The 19,775-nt window shown below is 43.4% G+C and overlaps 1 protein-coding gene and 1 long non-coding RNA gene across 18 annotated transcripts in view; one reads left to right on the top strand and one right to left on the bottom strand.

Annotated features, from left to right (window-relative positions):
- LOC133248443 (uncharacterized) overlaps positions 1-19,775 on the top strand; it is a 42,016-nt gene that overhangs the window by 17,599 nt on the left and 4,642 nt on the right. For all 17 annotated transcript variants that reach the window (XR_009736717.1, XR_009736721.1, XR_009736720.1 and 14 more), the window contains 2 exons: positions 6,796-6,901; positions 14,768-14,951. This is a non-coding gene — a long non-coding RNA (uncharacterized LOC133248443). The remainder of the gene's footprint in view (positions 1-6,795; positions 6,902-14,767; positions 14,952-19,775) is intronic.
- The window catches only part of EP300 (E1A binding protein p300), a 64,091-nt gene continuing 44,624 nt past the window's right edge, over positions 309-19,775 (bottom strand). Inside the window, exons 18-31 of the mRNA XM_061418630.1 lie at positions 18,316-18,555; positions 17,810-17,898; positions 15,922-16,002; positions 13,980-14,036; positions 13,302-13,379; positions 11,507-11,574; positions 10,737-10,887; positions 10,474-10,620; positions 9,758-9,871; positions 8,884-9,049; positions 7,851-8,015; positions 6,376-6,537; positions 3,846-4,127; positions 309-3,592 (exon numbers count right to left, since the gene is read on the bottom strand). Coding sequence (XP_061274614.1) covers positions 1,418-3,592; positions 3,846-4,127; positions 6,376-6,537; positions 7,851-8,015; positions 8,884-9,049; positions 9,758-9,871; positions 10,474-10,620; positions 10,737-10,887; positions 11,507-11,574; positions 13,302-13,379; positions 13,980-14,036; positions 15,922-16,002; positions 17,810-17,898; positions 18,316-18,555 — 3,975 coding nt within the window. The 3' untranslated portion in view covers positions 309-1,417. The remainder of the gene's footprint in view (positions 3,593-3,845; positions 4,128-6,375; positions 6,538-7,850; positions 8,016-8,883; positions 9,050-9,757; positions 9,872-10,473; positions 10,621-10,736; positions 10,888-11,506; positions 11,575-13,301; positions 13,380-13,979; positions 14,037-15,921; positions 16,003-17,809; positions 17,899-18,315; positions 18,556-19,775) is intronic.

Raw genomic sequence — 19,775 nt, 5'->3', positions numbered from 1 at the left:
AACCATGCGGTCATACATAGGGGACCATAGAGAAGGAGCTGTATCAAGCTGATAAAGGCTTGTATCAATTCAAATGGATACAATTAATGTTTAGCTGGTGCTTGTCTTTTTCCCTGGCAAGTCTTTTTCCAAAATTTTGGATGAATTTATCAAAATCTATCTTATCACAAAATCACTTCACGTAGTAGTTAGGGAGGGCTGTTAAGCCAGTGCTCTCACCTTCCGCCTGAAATCCCAGATGTCAGGCATTTAAACCGATGGTTTCCAACACAGAGATGCAATCGCAAGAAGTGAAACAAAATCAGGGGTCTGTCTCACACGGTTTATTTAACAATAGGTAATAAGAAATCAAATTTAACAGTCTATACAGTGATCCAAAGTTCATATTTATAAGTAATCAATTTTAATCGCATGATTTACAAGTTGAGGGTTTTTGCTTTCTATTTTCAAGTTTTACAGAAAGTGTGTGTGTGTGGGGGGTGGGGGCAGGGTAAGGAGGAAGAAAGCAAGCACAGAAGAAACCCCAGGGACATTCTGCGTGTTAAAATCATCCCACTGGAATCGTTTCTTACCCTCTTTTTAATTTTTTCCTTTGTTAGATGTAAAAATAACGAAAAAAATTCTTTCAAGAAACAGAACCACAATATATATAATACATCAATTTGGCAGCTGCCCCTGTATATTTTGAAAAAAGTCATTTTTCTCTCTACATGTACAAATTACTTTAATACTTGAAGTTTTTACGATCAGACTTATGGAATAGAAAATTTTCTGGAGCACAAAAGTTGACTTGAGGGGAGCAAAGGGGTTGTTTTTTTTTTTTTTCTTTTTTTAAACATTTTTAAAAGAATGAACGTCTTTGCACCCAGAGAAAAAAAATTGGTATTTTAATATATATTTATATATATTTATATATATATAGAATGAATTTTAAAGTAACATTAACCCTTTTTGTCCTCTGGTTTTAGAAATGTTCTTTTTTAACTCTTTCATAAAGTGAGGAAAATAGGGAAAAATGTCAACCATCTGCACCAGTAAATAATAACTATTAATATTACATATTTTCATTAATTTAAAAAAAATAATAAAACCTATTGGAGGTGCAAGGCAGGAGCATGTGGTTGGCTTCACAGACCTCAGCCTCCTCCCAGTGCACACTTGAACCAAACACACAAGGGAAAAAAAAACAGGCTGGTGGTAACCAGCCATTAACAAAAATATATTCTTTGTATTCTATCACCCCTCAGGTTCATCTCGCATGTTTGCTCGAAACCACAAACAGCTACTGCACAGTTCTTATGTGTTCCAAGGAAAATTGTCTCTTAGGCTAAGAAAGATTCAAAAAAATTGTTTGCAGTACAAAAAGTCTTAAGAGAAAATAATTTTTTTTTTGCTCCCAAAATACTACAAGGTGTCTCTAGTGTATGTCTAGTGTACTCTGTGAGAGGTTTGAATTCAAGTCTGAGTTGTCGGTGCCGAGTCCCAGGTCCGTGGCGCTCGCACCATGGAGGTTTGCCATGCCTGGATTGCTAGCGAGCTGAGAGAGCATCGAATTCTGGTCCGGGCTGGCAAAATGCCCTTGTTCCATGGGGTTGCCCTGGGCAGCGACCAGTCCAGGATGTGGAGAACTGGTCTGTGGGGAGACGTGGTGTGGAGAAGGCTGAGGCTGCATCCGTGGGGAAGGGCTGGAGTGGGGGGGCTGGGACTGAGGCCGCGGAGAAGGGACAGGCTGGGGAGATCGCACTTGATTGGAGAGAGACGGGATCTGCTGGCCTTGGAGGTGCGGGGACTGAGCCTGACTCGGGAGCATGTGCTGCTGGGGGCTCATGGGGTTGGGCTGGGCCGGCGAGCCCATCTGTTGCTGAAGGAGCCGCTGCTGGTAGGCCTGCAGACTGGCTCCCGCCTCTGCTCCCAGGGCCTGCGGGAGCTGGCCCATCTGTCCCATGCTCCCTTGTGGTATCTGCTGCATGTGATGCTGCATTCGCGGTGGCGGCTGCTGCTGCGGGGCAGGGTAGCCCACGCCCTGGGGAGGCTGGAACTGGTTGTGGTTGGCCAGCCCCGGGCCCATCCCTGGCCCCGCTCCCTGCTGCTGCTGCTGCATCATCTGCTGTCGCCTCAAGATGTCTCGGAATTGCGAGGGCATGGTGCTGTGATTCATGTTCATCTGCTGAGCCTGTGGGCTCATCCCGCCCATGGGTGGCGGGAGCTGCTGCTGCTGCGTGGGCTGCTGGGGCAGGCCAGCCCTCGGGACACCTGCCTGCATGGGGTTCAAGTTCTGCATGGCGGGGCTGGAGTGGACCCCCTGCTGACCTGGCATAGCGGGGGGCTGCAGGCCCGGCTGCCCGGGGAGGGGCTGCGGGTTGGAGTTGGCGTACTTGGCAGCCCGCTGTTTGATGAACGCAGCCAATAGCTGGGGGTTGGCATGAAGGATACTGAGCACCTGTTGCTGCTGCAGGGGGGAGCTGGGAGACCTGAGAGTCCGCAGGAGGTTCTGTAAGGCTTGTTGAGACACAGTGCCTGGCTTGAGAGGGCTCACACCTACCTGGCCCAGGCCCGGCTGGGGAGGCATGTTCAGGGGCTGCCCGTGCTGTGACACCGACATCATGGCTGGCCGGGGCATCCCGGACTGCAGCTGCTGGGGCTGGGGCAGTCCTCCCTGGGCCCATGGGGGTTGCTGCTGCATGCCAGTGGGCCCCATCCCTGGCTCCAAATGCCCACCAGGCCCTCTGGCCATGGAGGGCGGGTTCATACCCATAGGGGCCATGGGAGTCATCTGCGGCATCTGGTGCTGGATCGGCCGCTGAAAGATTTGCACGTGGGCCATCTGGCGTTGCGTCTCGGCTGCCCTCTGAATCTGCATGGCCACCTCCACTGCTGCAGGTGGGGGTCCCGGAAGTGGGGGCTGAGCAGTCTGAGGAGGGGTCGGGGGGGTCACCTGGCCTGCTGCCTTGCCCTGGGACACTGGGCCAGCAGCTTGAGTCCTGGGCAAGTAGGGCGGCATGTTGTTGGGAGGTGTGGGCTGGGGCTGAGAGGGGGGTGGGGGCTGGGGTGTCTGCGGGGTGGTGGGCTGCTGGCCCGTCGGCGTGGTAGGGGTGGCAGGGGTAGGGGAGGGCAGGCCCTGCTGCTGCCCCACCACACCAGTCCGCTGCATGCTGGCCATCCTCCTGCGCAGCATCTGGGCCTGCTGGAGCCGGTGCTGCAGCTGCTGCTGCCGGAGCTTCTGCTTGATGTTGAGGCAGAAGGGCACGGGGCACTTGTTCTCCTGGCAGTGCTTGGCATGGTAGCAGCACAGGGCGATGAGCTGTTTGCAGATGGGGCAGCCGCCGTTGGTCTTGCGCTTGCAGCCCTTGGTGTGCTGCACCACCCGCTTCATCTTCTGGCAGGACGGCAGCGAGCAGTTGGCGTTGCGGCACTGGCAGGCGTGCACCAGCGACTGGATGCAGCGCTGGATGCTCAGGCGGCGGGAGTCTCCCGGGCTCTGCGTGGCGGCAGCCTGCTGGTTGTTGCTCTCGTCATCAAGCCCCAGCCCGAGCTTCTCCATCTTGTGGTCGTGGTTTTTAGTGTTGTAGCAGGTGATACACAAGTCATAATCCTGGGGAAAACAGAGGCGCAGGTCAACACTCCAGGATTCAAGCCATTCAAAGGCATTTACATATCCTGCTTGGGCTAAAAAGCCCTAGTTTAGAGAAAGCTTCTTTAGCCCAACCACTCAAATCTGACACCAGGCCCCACCTGGCCTGTTCTGGTCCTCACACTGGCCCCGGAGCCTGCCCTCAGGCCAGTACCACCTCTGAACCACCTCCCAGGTACCTGGAACCCCCAGCCCTCCCCGCCAAGGGACCGACCTCACACACGGTGCAGTGCCAGCGTGTCTCCACGTGGTGCTTGCACTCGTTGCAGGTGTAGACAAAGCGGTCCTGGCTCTGGGTGTGCAGCTCCACCAGCATGCACATGGTGGACCACTGGGCTCTTCGCAACGACGAGAACTCCAGGTGCTTGTCCCTTGCAAGGGTGAGAAAAGCATCCCGCCCATCCATCAGGTCACAGGGGATGAGGGGGTCGGGGTCAACAATGGGAGGCAGGGAGTTGGCGGCAGGGCCAGCGATGAGACGGATCACAAAGAAGACCTGCAAAACAGACAGTCTCCTCTGGACTCTGGAACTAGAGTACTGCAGACAGCTGGGCCAGGCTGTGCACCTGGGGGGCTGGGATGCCTGGCTTCGTTTTGTGACCACCCCGCAAGGTTACACGATACTGCCCTCGTTCTCCTGCTTCACGCATTTGTTCTCTTTTTTGAAACTGACTACAATGGGCCTAAAACATCTACATCTTATGTTTTCTACCTCATTCAGTAATTCTTCAAAAGAAGAATGGTCAGACACAGGGCCATACAGGAGACATTCTGCTTCAAAGAGGTCAACTTTTAAAATGCAATCTATGGTTTAACCTGACTCTAATTATAAGGAAACAAATCAGAAAAACCCAAATGGATAGATATTCTACAAAGCAATTGGCCTGGAGTCTTCACAAAATGCCCATGTCATGAAAGAAAATAAAGCTAGGAACTGAGACACGGCAACTCAACATGGAGCAGAGGAGCAGATGGGAGGTGGCTACAGGGGTGAGGTTTCCCGAGTGTGAAGTCACAGCACGCTTATGCAGAACGTGTCCTCTGTCTTAGAAGGAGCTTACTGAAATAAAATATAGCAGAACGTTAACTGATGAATCTAGCTGAAGGCAACAGGAGGGCATCTTCTGTAGAACTTTCCTGTAAGTTTGGAAGGGAAAAAGAAAAAAGAAAAATCTTTTTCCTTGCTACAGAAACAAAAATTTTTTGTTGAAGTTTAAAAACACAACACAACCACTGTTTCCCATAACCACTGGTATAAAGGCTGCAAGAGGAAGCTGCTGTTATTTCTGTAATAAAATGTAAAATGGAACCTTCAAGACATCAAGAACTTGTAACTGCTGTATTGCCCACTATATCCTGTCAGTTTTTTTGAGGCTGAAAATCTGTGCAAACTGGCAGTAATATTTGTTATATATCTGGGCAGCAATGTTGGCACAGAACAAGAGTCTAGGAAAAGAACACAGTGACTTTCTCGGTGGCCCACTGGTAAACACTGCACTCCACTGCAGGGCATGGGTTCGGCCCCGGGTGAGAGCGGGAGACGGGACGTGGGACTAAGACTGCGCGTGCCAGAAAACAACACAGGACAAGAGCATCCACACTGAGTAAAGACGCATCAAAGCCAGAGTTAAAAGCTCAAGGGGGGATCTGTGATACTGCGTTTGCTACTGCGGCTCAAAGCAAGCATTCATAGAGTGAGGAGGAGTGTTGTGAAAATGCGATCACACACAGGGAAGTACTGTATCTAACAAGTGGGGGCAGATCAAACCACCTGGTGACTCCCTAGGAAACCTTCACTATGGCCAACCTCCAATAACAGCCATCGTGACTGACTCTGCTGAGTGTCACCCTAGAGCTAAAACAACACCTAAATTTAATAAAATGATTACAATTAGATTCTAACTCCTAACAGGAGACTACTACCCACAAATTCTTCAGATGATGTATCTACAACTGAAGTCATACCGACTACAACATACTCTAAGGGCCTTTCCTAATCGCTGTTATTTCAGAGTTCCACACCTAAAGTCAAACCATCAGTTCCCTCTCCACATTAATAGCCTCTTCCTGTAAGAACCTGATGTCTGAACATGGAGATAAACAGATGTTTAAACAAAGCAACATCTTCAACACGCCTCATCTTACCAACAATAATGTCGAAGGGGAAAAAAACCCAACATACTCAGTTATATTCCCAAACAACAAATAACCAATATAAATATTCAAATAATTCAAAGTTTTAACTTTGCTGTGAAGGCATTCACAAATGCATATATCAAAGTTTAACTTTTCTTCAATTCTCTCCATTTGCCAATTCCCTTTCAGTTAGGCAAAACATTCATTCGTTTTGCCAAAGTTCCATTACAAACTTGAATGGCCAAATAGAGTTCTAAGGGGCTTTGGTCTAAAGCAAGACCACAAAGATACCCAAAAAATATCCAACAAGCCGATCTTCTGAACAATGGACAGAAACACAAACATAAAATGGTTACAAACAATAGGGTCAGACAAACTATGCTTACACTTTTCCCAACACCATATAGCTTTGTAATAGCTACAAATCCAAGTAAGACACCTTACCATTTCCTGTTCTCACTGCCCTCTCTTTGCTTTCTTCTCCCTCAAATGATTTCCTTCCTTCTGAGTTTCATATGATCTGGTGCTCACATCATAGATACCAACTACGGTGGGCAGTTCTGGAGGACCCTGGCCTTGGTTTTCCTGCTCTTCGGCTGTCCCCTTACCTCTTTGTGCTTCTCCATGGTGGCATACAATTTCTGTGAGAGGTCGTTGGATACGTTAGGCATGCCTGGCTTCTTCTTATTGCCACGACTCAGGCTGCTCTTGTTTTTGCTAGTTTTCTTGTTGTTTTTCTTTTTAGCATTTTTGCTGTCTCCCTTTGTCACCTGCAGGTTACCATAAGAGAACAAGAAAATGTTAATAACTCTTTGTTAACAGACTGTTTAGAAGTTTGGAACAGTTATTTGTTAATAACTGTTAAGAACAAGTTTCTAATGGAGGAACAGATCATAACCTTCTAACAGCTGCTTTCTCTTCATTGCTCCTCTCTTTTTAAAGCTGTTGTTTACAGTAAACTAAGGTTTACTAATGTTTTTGCATTAATTTTCTCTCACTGAAAAATCTCTCTTCTATCTTTTCATTAGGCAACAGCAGCCTTAGCTCCTTGGCCAGCGGAAGCTGCGGACCGGGAGACACCTCAGGTGGAGCCAGGCCATACCAAATCTGAGGATGGAGAGGAGTGAGCAACAGGTAGTGAAGTGTACATGGGAGCAGGGAGCCAAAGGCCCTGGCTCTATTTCCTTCGACTCACTTTCTAAAATTTCATGGACCTACTATTAAAAAAAAAAAAAGAAAACCCTTGAAAAACATTCAATCGAGGAATCTAAACTGCAGGCTGTAAAGAGTTCTTAGACTAAGGGTGACTTCAGTAGTTCAGGCTCAGCAAGGGCAACCGAAACATACTGCAGGGAAATAAATGACAAGGAAAAACTCCTCAGGTGACCTGCTATAAGGCAACTTCTGTTGGGGGGACTGGTAAACTCTGGCCCAGATCTGTTTTTTGTACGGCTAAGAATGATAGTTTTTACATTTAAACGGTTGTTTAAAGAAGAAAAAAAGAATGTGCTGGAGACAATATAAGGCCTGAAACATTCAGACTTTTGCAGAAACAGTTTATCAACCTCGTGTTCTAGACAGGTAATGTTCTGTTCTCCAGGGTTTCCATTACTAGAAATCTAAGATTCCATTTAAAAATGAGCTCTGGTGCAATGGCACCCTACTCCAGTACTCTTGCCTGGAAAATCCCATGGATGGAGGAGCCTGGTAGGCTGCAGTCCATGGGGTCGCTAAGAGTCGGACATGACTGAGCGACTTCACTTTCACTTTTCTGCATTGGAGAAGGAAATGGCAACCCACTCCAGTGTTCTTGCCTGGAGAATCCCAGGGACGGGGGAGCCTGGTAGGCTGCCGTCTATGGGGTCGCACAGAGTCAGACATGACTGAAGTAACTTAGCAGTAGCAGCTGGTGCAAAAAGGGCTTAAAATCTCTAAACTAGAACCATAGTAACTTATCTATACCAATATTCCCCGCCTGCCCAATTTAGACAGCTGGAGCTTCAGGGCCCGGTGAAAGCCTCAGCTCACGTCTGGGTCATATGAGCGGAGGCAGAGGCGGAAAAGGGAAACGCAGAGCGCTCACATCTGTGCTCTCGTTGCTGGTGTTCTCCTCCCGCTTCCGCTCCTCCTCCTCCTGTTCCAGTTCCTTAATGCTCTCTTCCAGGACGTTGGGCCAGAAATCACCCTCAAAGTAAGGCAATTCCTTCGCGCTTGTCAATCGATCTTCAGTAGCTTGTTTTAAAATGTCCTGTGAAAATATCCAAGAACAAATAGCAATGTCTATTTTTTTTGGGGGGGGGGAAGTGTTTATTATATAGCAGCAGAGTCACAGCTAATGGATTCAAGAAATGCAAAGAACCAGATTTGTCTTCTGGAAGACAGCAGGGATTTTGTGCAAGACAGCAGGGATTTTGTGCCCAAGCCTGGTGCCTGGGGAGACAGTGTCACCAACAGGGAAAGGTCTGGTCTGAAGTCAGTATTTCTGGCTTCCTCTTTCCTCTACCCTTGAGGACGGGGAGATTATCTGCCTTTATGTAACCAAGTGACAAATGCCTCTGTCGGGAACAAAGGCAGAGGCAGCAGCACTCACACCCATGCCTCCAGCACTTCTGAGACAGAATGCGGTGTGATGGGAGGCGCGCTGGCCTTGCAAAAATCCTGGAAATATTGGCAGTTTCTACTGAGAAGTATGTTCAGAAAAATCCCAGTTACAGATACTGGAAACCATATAGCTAAGAACGATTTTCTGGGCTGCTTATTAGGACAATACCAGTTCATGGAGAAGGAAATGGCAACTACTCCAGATTCTTGCCTGGAGAATCCCAGGGACAGGGGAGCCTGGTGGGCTGCCATCTATGGGGTCGAATAGAGTCGGACACAACTGAAGCGACTTAGCAGCAGCAGCAGCTCATGTTTTCCCTCCCCATAAGTAAAAACAGGTAAAAAATTTAACAGTTCAAGTTTCTTATTATGAGACATCCTATAGTCACAAATGGTTGTTTTAAATTACATGGAAGAATGAGAAGAAACACAAGATTTTTGTTAAGGTAGTAAAACAAGCCGAATACAGAGCAGCAGGACTAGTCGAGCAACGGTGCTGCCATCCCTGTCCTGACCTTATAATCATGGACGATTCGCTCGGACACAGCTTTGTCGAGCATCTTTTTGTACCACTCCTGCAGTCGCTTGGGCTTGGGTATCTTCTGGTCAGGGGGGTGGCAATGGAAGATGTAGTCGTCTCCTTCACTTGGCGGACATGCCCAAATATGCCCTGTTGTGTATCTAACAACACAGACAGAAGGAATATTGAAGAGAAAGATCATCCATTCTAGAAAGAATGCTACACTTTAAACCACAAAGAGGAATCAGTACAGAAACTAACGATTCTCCAAGATAACATGAAGTGTGTGATCTACGCCAGAACTAGGCATAACCCTGGATCAAAAAAATCCCCAATTTCCATTTAAAGATCAAACAAAAGCTACAATGCAAAGGAAAGTCAATCCATGTCAGCAAGAGAGTTAAATGAAATGCAAACGATCAGGAGGAATAACCTGCAAGGTGAGGTGCTAAACATTCTCAAGCATATATACCTTGAAGGTAAGGAACCACTACGAAGGAGTTTTGTATCTTCAGACCTTAGGGTGATTTTGGTTTTGATACTTAGAGGTGTGAAAGGACCAAGTGCAGTTTAAAGTTCTGGCTCTTCAAATCAAACTGTATCAAACGGCTTAATTGAACAAAATAAAGTAATTTGGGGTGGGTGCAACTAGCATCACAATACCCATTTCTTTCCCATGGCAAAGCCAACAATTTCAAAGGGTCTCTAAATTATAGTTCTGCCAGATGAAAACCAAAGTAGAGGAGAAAAAACCAAAGTTACATATTTGCATGTACTGTATCTCACCAAAATACCACAGTGGTGATCAGTTTAAAACTAATCAGCTTAAACAAGTTGTTTTTAAAACTAGCATTTGTTTTTATGCTTACCCTAATTTCTTGACATATTCCAAATATCCAATTAGGATTTCATGATAGACGGCAGTCCTCAAGCATTTAGGACGGAAGAAGTGAACACTATCGAGGTATGATATGTATACTCTCCTGTATCAAATGACAAAGAAGCCAGGTCAAGTTGCATAATGAGTTTCTGACGATGTGGCTAAAGACATCTCTCTTCTCTGTGCCCTTGGCTCGCCTTGTCATTTTTAATGTTTATCACACAATATTACAGTTATTTAGGTAAATGACTAGATCATGAGCTCATCAGGGAGTTTTGTGGGTCTGTGGCCCTATTACCATCTCAGCACCTAGAGGGCCTGAGATACAGCATAATTAGTCACTACTGAGCAGTCCAAATACATTCTGGCAGACTCTTATTCTGGCCTTTATACTATGTGGAGAATTCTACACCATATTCTACTTCATTTGTAGTAGAATCTCAAGAAGGTACTCGACACAACCTAGATTTAAGTGCATTTTCTGAAAAGTCATATTTTAGGCTGCCATTCATATCTCTTTCCCTGTTGTTATGAATATGAAAGAGCAGTATTTTCTATTTTTTATTTCACTTCTGTACTACACACTTGAGAACTTGCATTTCCAAAAGAAGCACATCAAACATTTTCTTATCCACTATGCTTGTTCACCTTATTGTAATTTCAAACTTCCACACAAATTACAAAGTAACCACAGGAAAGTCCTACCTCTGGTTGGGCGGAGGGCAGTCAGAGCCATACTCTTGAACGTGCATACCAAAGAAGCACAAGTCAACACCATCGATCTCCTCGAAGGCAAAGAGCGCTTTGGTTCGATATGGAAAGGATTCTGCCATCTCTCCACTATCTACAAATCTATACAATTCATAGTGGAGGGAAGAAGTACAACATTTCATTCAGATTAGAATCATCAACAGTAACTATGTGTGAGCAATTGTGGATCCACAGAGAAGGGGGAAATAACTAGATACCTTGCTTTCATGCCTGGTTTGACTTCCACAGTTTTGTCAGAAGCATGAACTACTCGAACAGTGACCTCTCCTGACTCAGGGTGATTTTGTCGCCTCAGAAACTCATTCACACGATTCTCCAGAAATGTCCCAAGCCTGGTAGATGGCAGTCCTAGGAATTTACAAGTTACAAGTTCAGGAGAAACCAAGGTGCACATTTATTACTATCAGTCAAATTTCAATACCATATCTCATTTCTGCCTTTTCAATACTAGCAAGATTATCACTGACTCACTGGCCATCAATTTGAGCAAACTCTGGGAGACAGTGGAGTACAGGGGAGCCTGGCGTGCTGCAGTTCAAGGGGTTGCAAAGAGATGGACTCAACAACAACACCACCGAACAGCAAAAAACTGCACAGGCATCTATCTCCAGAACTAAAACTACTGCCACCCCCAGCCAACTGAAAAGATCACACAGGACTAAATGCAGACCCTACACAAAACTGAGGGAATCACTCACGGGATGGCAATTCTGGCCTCTATCAGGAAATGTGTTGGAACAAGAAAAATACATCTGCTCTTTTTCACACATTATTAGGTGTAAGTAACTTCACACCAAAAAGGATACTACAGTTCAACTTCAAGTACATCATGGAAAACTTATTTGTTGTTTAGTTTGGTTAAATATCTAAAATAATGTTGAAACAAAATAATTCATTATGGATGTTAATTTTTAACTATGTTTCAAGCAAAGTTTTCCCAAAATTTACGTGTAAGAAAGGAACTTACTTTTAGCAGAAAACTTATTTTCTTTTCTAGTTCGTGCAGTCTTCTTTAAACAACCATCACAGACAAATCTAAAATGTAAACCAAGACTTTGTTTAAACAACTTAGAGAAGCATTTCAAATAACGCACTCTACAGAATCTATCTTATGTATGCATAAAGTTGAAAATAAAAAAACAACCTGGGAGAAATACAACCAATATACAAAGAGCTTTCAGAAAACATTAAGAGAAAAAAGATAAATAGGTAGAAGATATGAAGAGCGTATAAACTAGCTTACATGTGCAAAGATGGTGAAGATCACAGATTAAAGCAGAAATTTTTGTTTTTTTGGCCAATCACATTAGCAAAAGTGTATATGTTACAGGTGGGAATATAAAAAGGGACATTTTGAAAGCAGCATGAATAGATTTTATATGTACATTCTCTTTGTTCCTGAAATTACATAAGGATGTGTGCATAAGTAGAATTTTCAGAAAAACGACACCACAAAAGTACTCGTCAACCAGCTGGCTGACCTTCAGTTGCAAGGATCACTGCAAGTCTCGTGATCCTCACATCCTCTGTAATTAAGGAGAGAAACCTATCTAAAGACAAGCCTTTAGAAATCTACTACTATTTTCCTTAGTTTTTTTTTTTTTCTGAAAATTTTGTTATTTAGCCTCCTTTTCCCCCATAAACTCTAAACTAGCATCAGGTTAGTCCAGGAAAAAAGCAGAGGAGAGAGTAGAGCTCCCATCTTGATGAGAGTCACTTAATGCACAGACATCCCCTCCCCAACCCTTCCCTTGAAGGGAGCTGGGAGCAGCCTCATTCCTGGAGAGCGAGAGGCAGCCGTGGCAGTAAACACTTGGCAATGTCACAGTGGACAAAAATCCACGTATTTCCGTGAGAGGCACTGATGATAGGCAGCCTGGGGAGATATGTGGAGAATACTCAAGAAACAAAACAAGAGGCCCAAGTGTATCTAGCTCACTGAAGTCTGTATCTCATCATTTTCATGCATCTCTGCCTTGCAGGGGGGAACACCCATGTTACCTGTTATCCAACTGCCCAAAAGACTTTAAATAATCCAGACTAACCAGGGCCACCATTCAGTATACAATCTCACTTTAATGTTCTCTCGGAGGCAGAAACAAAGTCGTCGTTTTGGCGTTCTCCATTATTGACATCATCTAGTCTGTCTACTGCAATATTAGCAACATTCAAAATCTGTCAAGTTTAGTTGACACAACTAACACGTTAAGGGCTTTCCTGTGGCTCAGTCAGGAAAGTCTACCTGCAATGTGGGAGAGTTGTGCTCTGTCCCTGGGTTGGGAAGATATCCTGGAGAAGCAAACAGCAACCCACTCCAGTATCCTTGCCTAGAAAATCCCATGGACACAGGAGCCTAGTGGGCTACAGTCCATGGGGTCACAGAGAGCTGGACGTGAGCGAGTGACCAACACTTAGTTGTGTCTAACACTTCCTTTCTAGTTTCTAGGTGCTACAGATTTCTGTTACCTCTACTGATGAATCCTCTATGTTTACTTTTGATGCGCAATGACCACCAAAGAATTTAGAAACTGTGAACCAGCAGAGAGAAATGTTTATACATGGACTAACCGATGCAATAAGAGAAGGACTGTTCTGGATTCCAGGTTCATTACTGTTTCAAAACTGAATTTTAATGACCTTTTCCCAATCCAGAGAATAATTCTAAGAGGAATTAATTTTGACGATAAAATACAATCATTGCAAAGATGACAAAAACTTGCTAAAGTTCGCAACAAAGTCTGGGGAAAATACTGATGCCTCACCCCGATGGCCAGATGATCTCGTGATGGAGGACACAGATCTGATGCATCTTTCTCCCACACTCTGTACACTCAACAAACCTGCAAAGGCAAAACGTCGAGTTAAATCCAAAACTTGAACCAAATGAAAACTGCCGGTATTTCTCATTTTCTGACAATTCAAAAGATGGCCAAGATCATGTCCAAAGAATTGAAGTAATAGTGTTTTTAAAAGCTCTTTAGTGTAACAGAGCGAATCTTAAACACAGTTAAATTCAGTCATTTTATGGAGTAAAAAGTCATAGAAAAAATGACTGCTGCTTAGACCTCCGAGTCTGACACCATCCTGTCCATTCCAGGAATGTCTAGTACCAGTACATCTCTGTACCTCTGAAAGGTGTCACAATAAAAGAGGCGATTACGAAACGGTTGGAACACACAGAGGACAAAGTTGGAATAACGGCACTGAGCAGAGGTAGCCTGGTGCTTCACGTGAGCCTCGAAAGCATCAAAACACTAGGGAGGGTTAATGAAATGCAAATGTAAACCATAACCTCAATTTTTTACATTTCTACCTTTCCTGCTAGATGTAGGTTACAGATTTAGCCCAAGAATAATAGCATCACCACACTGGCTGCACAAACCAAGAGAATGACAGGAAGAAGGACAATGAAAGTGTACTACTCAAGGGGAACTACTTACAGTTCAGGATCCAGAGTGTCATTTTTTCTCTTTGAAAATTGTTCTTTATTTATTGTACTAAGGAAAGAAAAGGATACAATAAGAAAAAGCAACACAAGAAGATTAGCAAGTTGACTATTGTTCTAATAACCAAATGACAAAAACCCCACCCTGTAAGGAGATTATTTAAATCTAAGACTATATCAAGGATACAAGTAGTACATTCTAAGCTCCCACAAAACACACGTTTACATGCCTATGTTTTGGGAAATGACTTTACAGTAAATCTGTTCCCACTAACAGGACAACCCAGTAAGACCTAAAAATGAATTTGTACTTTTTTCTTTTCCTTTTAAAATCTTGCCTACTACTCTTAGTGTTATGTATTTATACCTTTGAATAGTTTAATGTTTCTAGACAGCTCAGTCTAGCAGTATGAAAGACAGTGCGTATAGAGGGAGCTAAACCACTATTGGAAAAAAAAAAAAGGCATTTTTTAGGACAGTCCAATCAAGCAACTTTTTATATTAATAAAAAATTTCAGCATTAAGAATACATAGTTCAGGTTACTGATGGGATTAGTCAAAAAAGAAAAAAAAAAAAAAGGGGTTCATTAAAAATTTTTCACATGGCCTCCTATCCTGAAATCTAGCCTACTACTCTGCTCATAGTCTCACAAACACAGGAGGCCACCTACAACAAACTTAAAAAAATTTAAAAGTTTCTAAAGTTAGGGACCTAACTTTGACTACTGTGATTCTTCCTCATAAAAATGAAGCGATTTCCCCATTGAAACTGTTTTCTCCTAGTTACAGACTCCAGATTCATCGCTACGTGCCCTAAGATATTGCTACCCAAAGTGAGTTTGGAAGACTATCAGCCTGGATGGACCTGGGAACTTGTCAGTAACGCACACTCTCAGGCTCACTGCCAACTGCAGAACTGGAAGAGGGGTTCCTACACACTTCAAAGTCAGAGACCTGCTGTCCTAAGGTACAAAACTTGTGGTAAGGATGCCTCCCTTTTTTGCATCAGGGAAATCTACCTAGACCTGACTTCCCTGGTTAGCCAAGAGTTAGAAAATCTCAAGGCTCAAGGGGACCCAAACCAGTACCAGACCCCACCATTTTATATGTCAGTGGTGACTGAAGGAAAAGTACAACTTCAAAATCCAATTTGAAGACACCAAGTTTTTCTCAGAAGCCCTGTTTTTACTAGTAACATAACAATTCTGAATTGCTATGGGAAATATTCTGAATTGCTTGTGTATTGTAGGTTAAATCAGAAGAGAAGCTGAAGAATATTTAAAGGACACCAAATAGTTCTTTCTTCCTAAAACAGTTAAAATTTGACGGTTTGAATCTTAAGAGATTAGAGGCAGTTTAGGCAATGTTTAAAAAATTTTTTTGGCATTTACCGAACCACAAGAGCTTGTGGATTGCAGAAGTCCAACCAAGTCTCTTTAAAATAAGTCATTCTCACAACCTCCTAAATCCCTAATGATATTATGATACACATGATTCTAAGGATTTTGGTATTATTAACCTTTATGAGAAGGCTGTATGGTGGTTATTTGTTCAATTCTCCTCAAACTCAAAACAATTAATGATGAAGTTACCTTGCACTCCACACTTGCACTTTTTGGGAGAAGCTATTTCCTTGTAGAAGGAATCTATGACCATCCAGTACTGCTGTACCCCCCTAAATCAGTACCGAGAGAACTTATGCTGTGATCAAAATGTTCTCCCTCTATGCTGACCAATATGGCAGTCACGAGCCACAAACGTCTACTGAGCAACCGAAATTAGACATTTTAAATCTTATTTATTTTAATTTCCATTTAAATAGCTACCTGTGGCTGTACCATCCTGGACAACAAAATCCAAGACCACTTAGAAGCCTGAGCACGATCATCTGACGACAAACTGAAAAGACAGTACTTTCTAAAATAATAGTTACTTACGTTTGAGGTTGGGAAGGGTCATCCCCCAAAGAAACGCTCTCCCCTTGGATTTCATTGAAACACTTCTCACAGAAATGATACCTGTCGGCAAGAAGGCCATACTGGGGTGAACTGTTCCGTTCACACAACACAGCCCAAGCCAAGCAACGAAGCCACCAATCACAGCAGGCCAAGGAGGGGGACGGGAGCAGAGAGCAGGTCATCAACGGCGACAAGAACATTCAATGATGCAGATTTATGGGCACCACAGTTTGGGTTTTGGTTTTTGCAATCAAAGCCAAGTGCAGACAACGACAAGCATGAGGAGAAAAAAAAAAACACAAAACAAACGAAGAAATGAGGGATTGCAGGGCAACAAAAAACATAAAAGCAAGACAAGACAACACAAAGCAGAAAGCCAAGGCAAAGCACAGATTAGCATTAAATATCTCAATGGGATCACAAGTAGCAAATGATTACAGCAAATAAACAAGCCTCACACAGACCTATACCCTTTCATTTGAGTAATTAATGCTACTTGATACAAATAATCAAAGATAGGATAAACAAAAATCCACTATGAACACAGTACTAGGAAATAATCATCTAAAAACAATTTTGGTCTGAAAAAAACAAAAAAACACCAATTTCTCTTTGATCCCAAGGAAACCACAGTGTACAATAAAAAGTCTGCACAAGCAGTTAAATACTGATTGTAGCCACCTAGTTTGAGAGGGAAATGAAAGGCAGTGGTATGTGCAGACACGTGATTATATATTCCTTGGTACAAAGACTGCAAGCGCTGTAGACTGGTGTTTAAAATCCAAAAATGGTATATAAACGCCAAGATGATAGCATGAGACTATAGCATGCCAGCTGTCACTTGCTTTTTTTGAATATAAGGTGCTAATAACAACTTGAGACCCATTTTTTCCTAGGTTTTCATGAATAAAAAACTGTGGATTCTTACCACTACAAAGCATTAGGAGAACACACCTAACTTTTTGTAAATAAAACAAAAAGTTTAAGTGACTTTTTCAAAGCTAGAAATACAGCTGTAGTGCACAAGTTCAGCAAAAAGCCATCACCATGGGGCTGCTTTATCAAAGTACTGACTGTCCAGCCATGCTCTTACACTGTCTTAGAGCCCCAAGTCAACAACCCATGCCAGGTACACTGCTGACTGATTTCACAAAATAAGAGACAAATCATGATTAATGAATGCAGTCTGTGTGACTACAGTCCTTACTTTAGCAGGAGAAAAGGCCGAAGTGTCTAACTTGTTAAAAGCACACCATCCACGGTCATGTGCATCTTGTAAGGAACAGGCCGGTACCGAGCTGTTTTTGGAGGTGCTCCTTTTGATGTACTTAATAGAGAAAAAAGCAAGTACCCTGGGATCCTCTGATTTTATATGCTCCAAGAAAAACTGAGGAATCCATTGCACACAAAAAGGGAATTATTTCCTAAAAGATACAGCTGGCTAACAAATTTCTGGTTAAAAGTTTTCTGGGTAGATTTGGGAATTTCACGGAGAGATAGACCAATTAGTTTGACAATTTTCTGTTTTGCCAGAGGCTGTGGTAAGCTATAAAAAGACAGTGGGAAAAGAATGTGGAGCCTGGGACATAATCCCATGAATGCTACCAACTCATAAAGTTGCTTGACTTCTTCATGCCTTGGGTTCCTGGCTTATAAAAATACGGGCCCAGACAACTGACCCAAGGCTCCTTTCTACTAGAAAATCATGCAATTTTGCAACGGCAGAATGCAAAGACCAGAACTTGTGCTGTACAGCTGTGTTCAAGCAAGCCACACACAAACCATGACTGTATGTGTGCTGGTCCATCCGCATGCACTCCCTGGACACGCGGACACTGTGACCTTGGTCCACACAGGTCAAGCTTACCTGTTCTGATAACTGTAGTAAGTGGCATCACGAGGGATTGTGCATAACTGTTTGCCATAGCAACAGAGTGTCTGTGGAGAGAACTCCAACTGCAAGAGAAACCATTTGGTGAATATGGTTTGAAGGGCAAGCTAAAATATTTACACTGGCAAATCAGAAAGAGAACTTAAGCCTTAGTCCTCATTATGTCTCTCACGATAGGCAATTTCAGATTCCAAGACAGTTCACCAAACTAAAACTACTCCAGTTTACTACTGTATTATTCCACCACTCTGAGGTAAGCTTAATAGCTGTTACTTCTCCACCAGTTGCCAAACAACTGAAGAGGGCACAAACAGCTCAGTGTGAATTGGCACGCACAGGGGAACTAGCACATGCCAGGCACAGTGCCCCGCAGGCAAAAATGACCAAGTCCCTAACTCAAGATGAACTTAAAACCTGATGATCCAAGGATTCTAACTGGTTAAGTTTTCACTGTAATTCTTATCTGTGCAAAAATTTCCTACCTTTCTGCCACAACAGTATCCAAGGCTTTGCATGACAGGGTCAATTTCTTGTTCGAAGACCTCAGACAGCTTGGAGCAGTATTTGTACACCCGTGATGTTTTCCGATTATATAACCAAGCATTGTTGAACATGAGCCAAATGTCATCCACATACTGCCAGGGCTCCTGATACTGTCCAGTGTCTAACTTCCTCTTGATGGTAGAAAGATCCATAGGGCTCTTCACAATATCAAAGTAATCCTAGAAGGACAAGTGACACCAAACAACATTACCAAAAACCTCAGTATATTCAAGGTCCACAGTATAACCATTTGACATTTTCTAGGCAATGCTGAATCTTTGATGTGTCTGTCCAAATAAATGACTGATGCCCATCACATCTTTATTTATTTAAAATATATTTTTGTTTATTTGGCTGCATCGGGTCTTAGTTGTGGCATGCGGGACCTGTCCTTGCGGCACATAGGCTCCCGAGTTGTATAATGCGGGCTCCAGAGCACTCAAGCCTGGTTGCGCCACAGCATGTGGGATTTTAGTTCCCCAACTAGGGACTGAACCCAAATCCCCTGCATTGCAAGGATGATTCTTAAGTCACTGGACTACCAGGAAGTCCCCCAACACTTCCTTAAATCATCAGTCTATAGACATACTAAGCAGACAGGGGCAGAGAGAATAACAACTATTCTCGAGCTTCTTATTGTTCAGTTGCTCGGTTGTGTCTGACTCTTTGCGACTACGTGGATTGCAGTACACCAGGCTCCTCTGTCCTTCACTATCTCCTGGAGTTTGCTCAAACTCATATCCATTGAGTCAGTGATGCTATCTAACCTTCCCATCTTCAGTCGCCCTGTTCTCCTTTTGCCTTCAATCCTAGACTTTCTAGTAGCAAGCTAATGGTCTATCGGAGCAATTCCACACACTTTGTTACAGTATGTATGTGATCAACTTAAAAACCAAGAAGTCAAAGACCCTTAGCATTTTAGTACTAGATGGGGCCTACAGATGAAACTAAGATCATCTATAAAAACAGAGGGGACATTTTGATATTTGGCAAAACTAATACAATTATGTAAAGTTTAAAAATAAAATAAAATTTAAAAAAAAAAAAAAACAACTTTGCTCTGAAACTTCACAGACCTGTACTCTAAAAAACAAAACAAAACAAAAAAAACAGAGGGGAAAAAAACAAAAGATTCCAACCAATTTTTACCCCTTGAAGCACTCCAATGCCTTATCCAACACCACTTAAAATCCTCAAATGAAACTTGCCAGTAGTCTGGTGTATAAAGGCAACTTTAAAAGCAAAAAAAAAAAAAAAGTAAAAGCAGATGAAGCTACTTTGGGTCTATCTTTTCTATCATGAAACTACTGCTGCTCAACTGATAAAAATAAAGCATATGAGCCAGCAGTCCCATTTTTAGATATATACCCAAGAGAAAAAAAAAGACACACACACACAA

This window comes from Bos javanicus, chromosome 5, assembly GCF_032452875.1.
Source record: "Bos javanicus breed banteng chromosome 5, ARS-OSU_banteng_1.0, whole genome shotgun sequence".
In the NCBI taxonomy this organism is placed as follows: Eukaryota; Metazoa; Chordata; class Mammalia; order Artiodactyla; family Bovidae; genus Bos; species Bos javanicus.
Note: the sequence above shows the minus strand (reverse complement) of the source record. Positions and strands in the feature narration are given on the sequence as shown.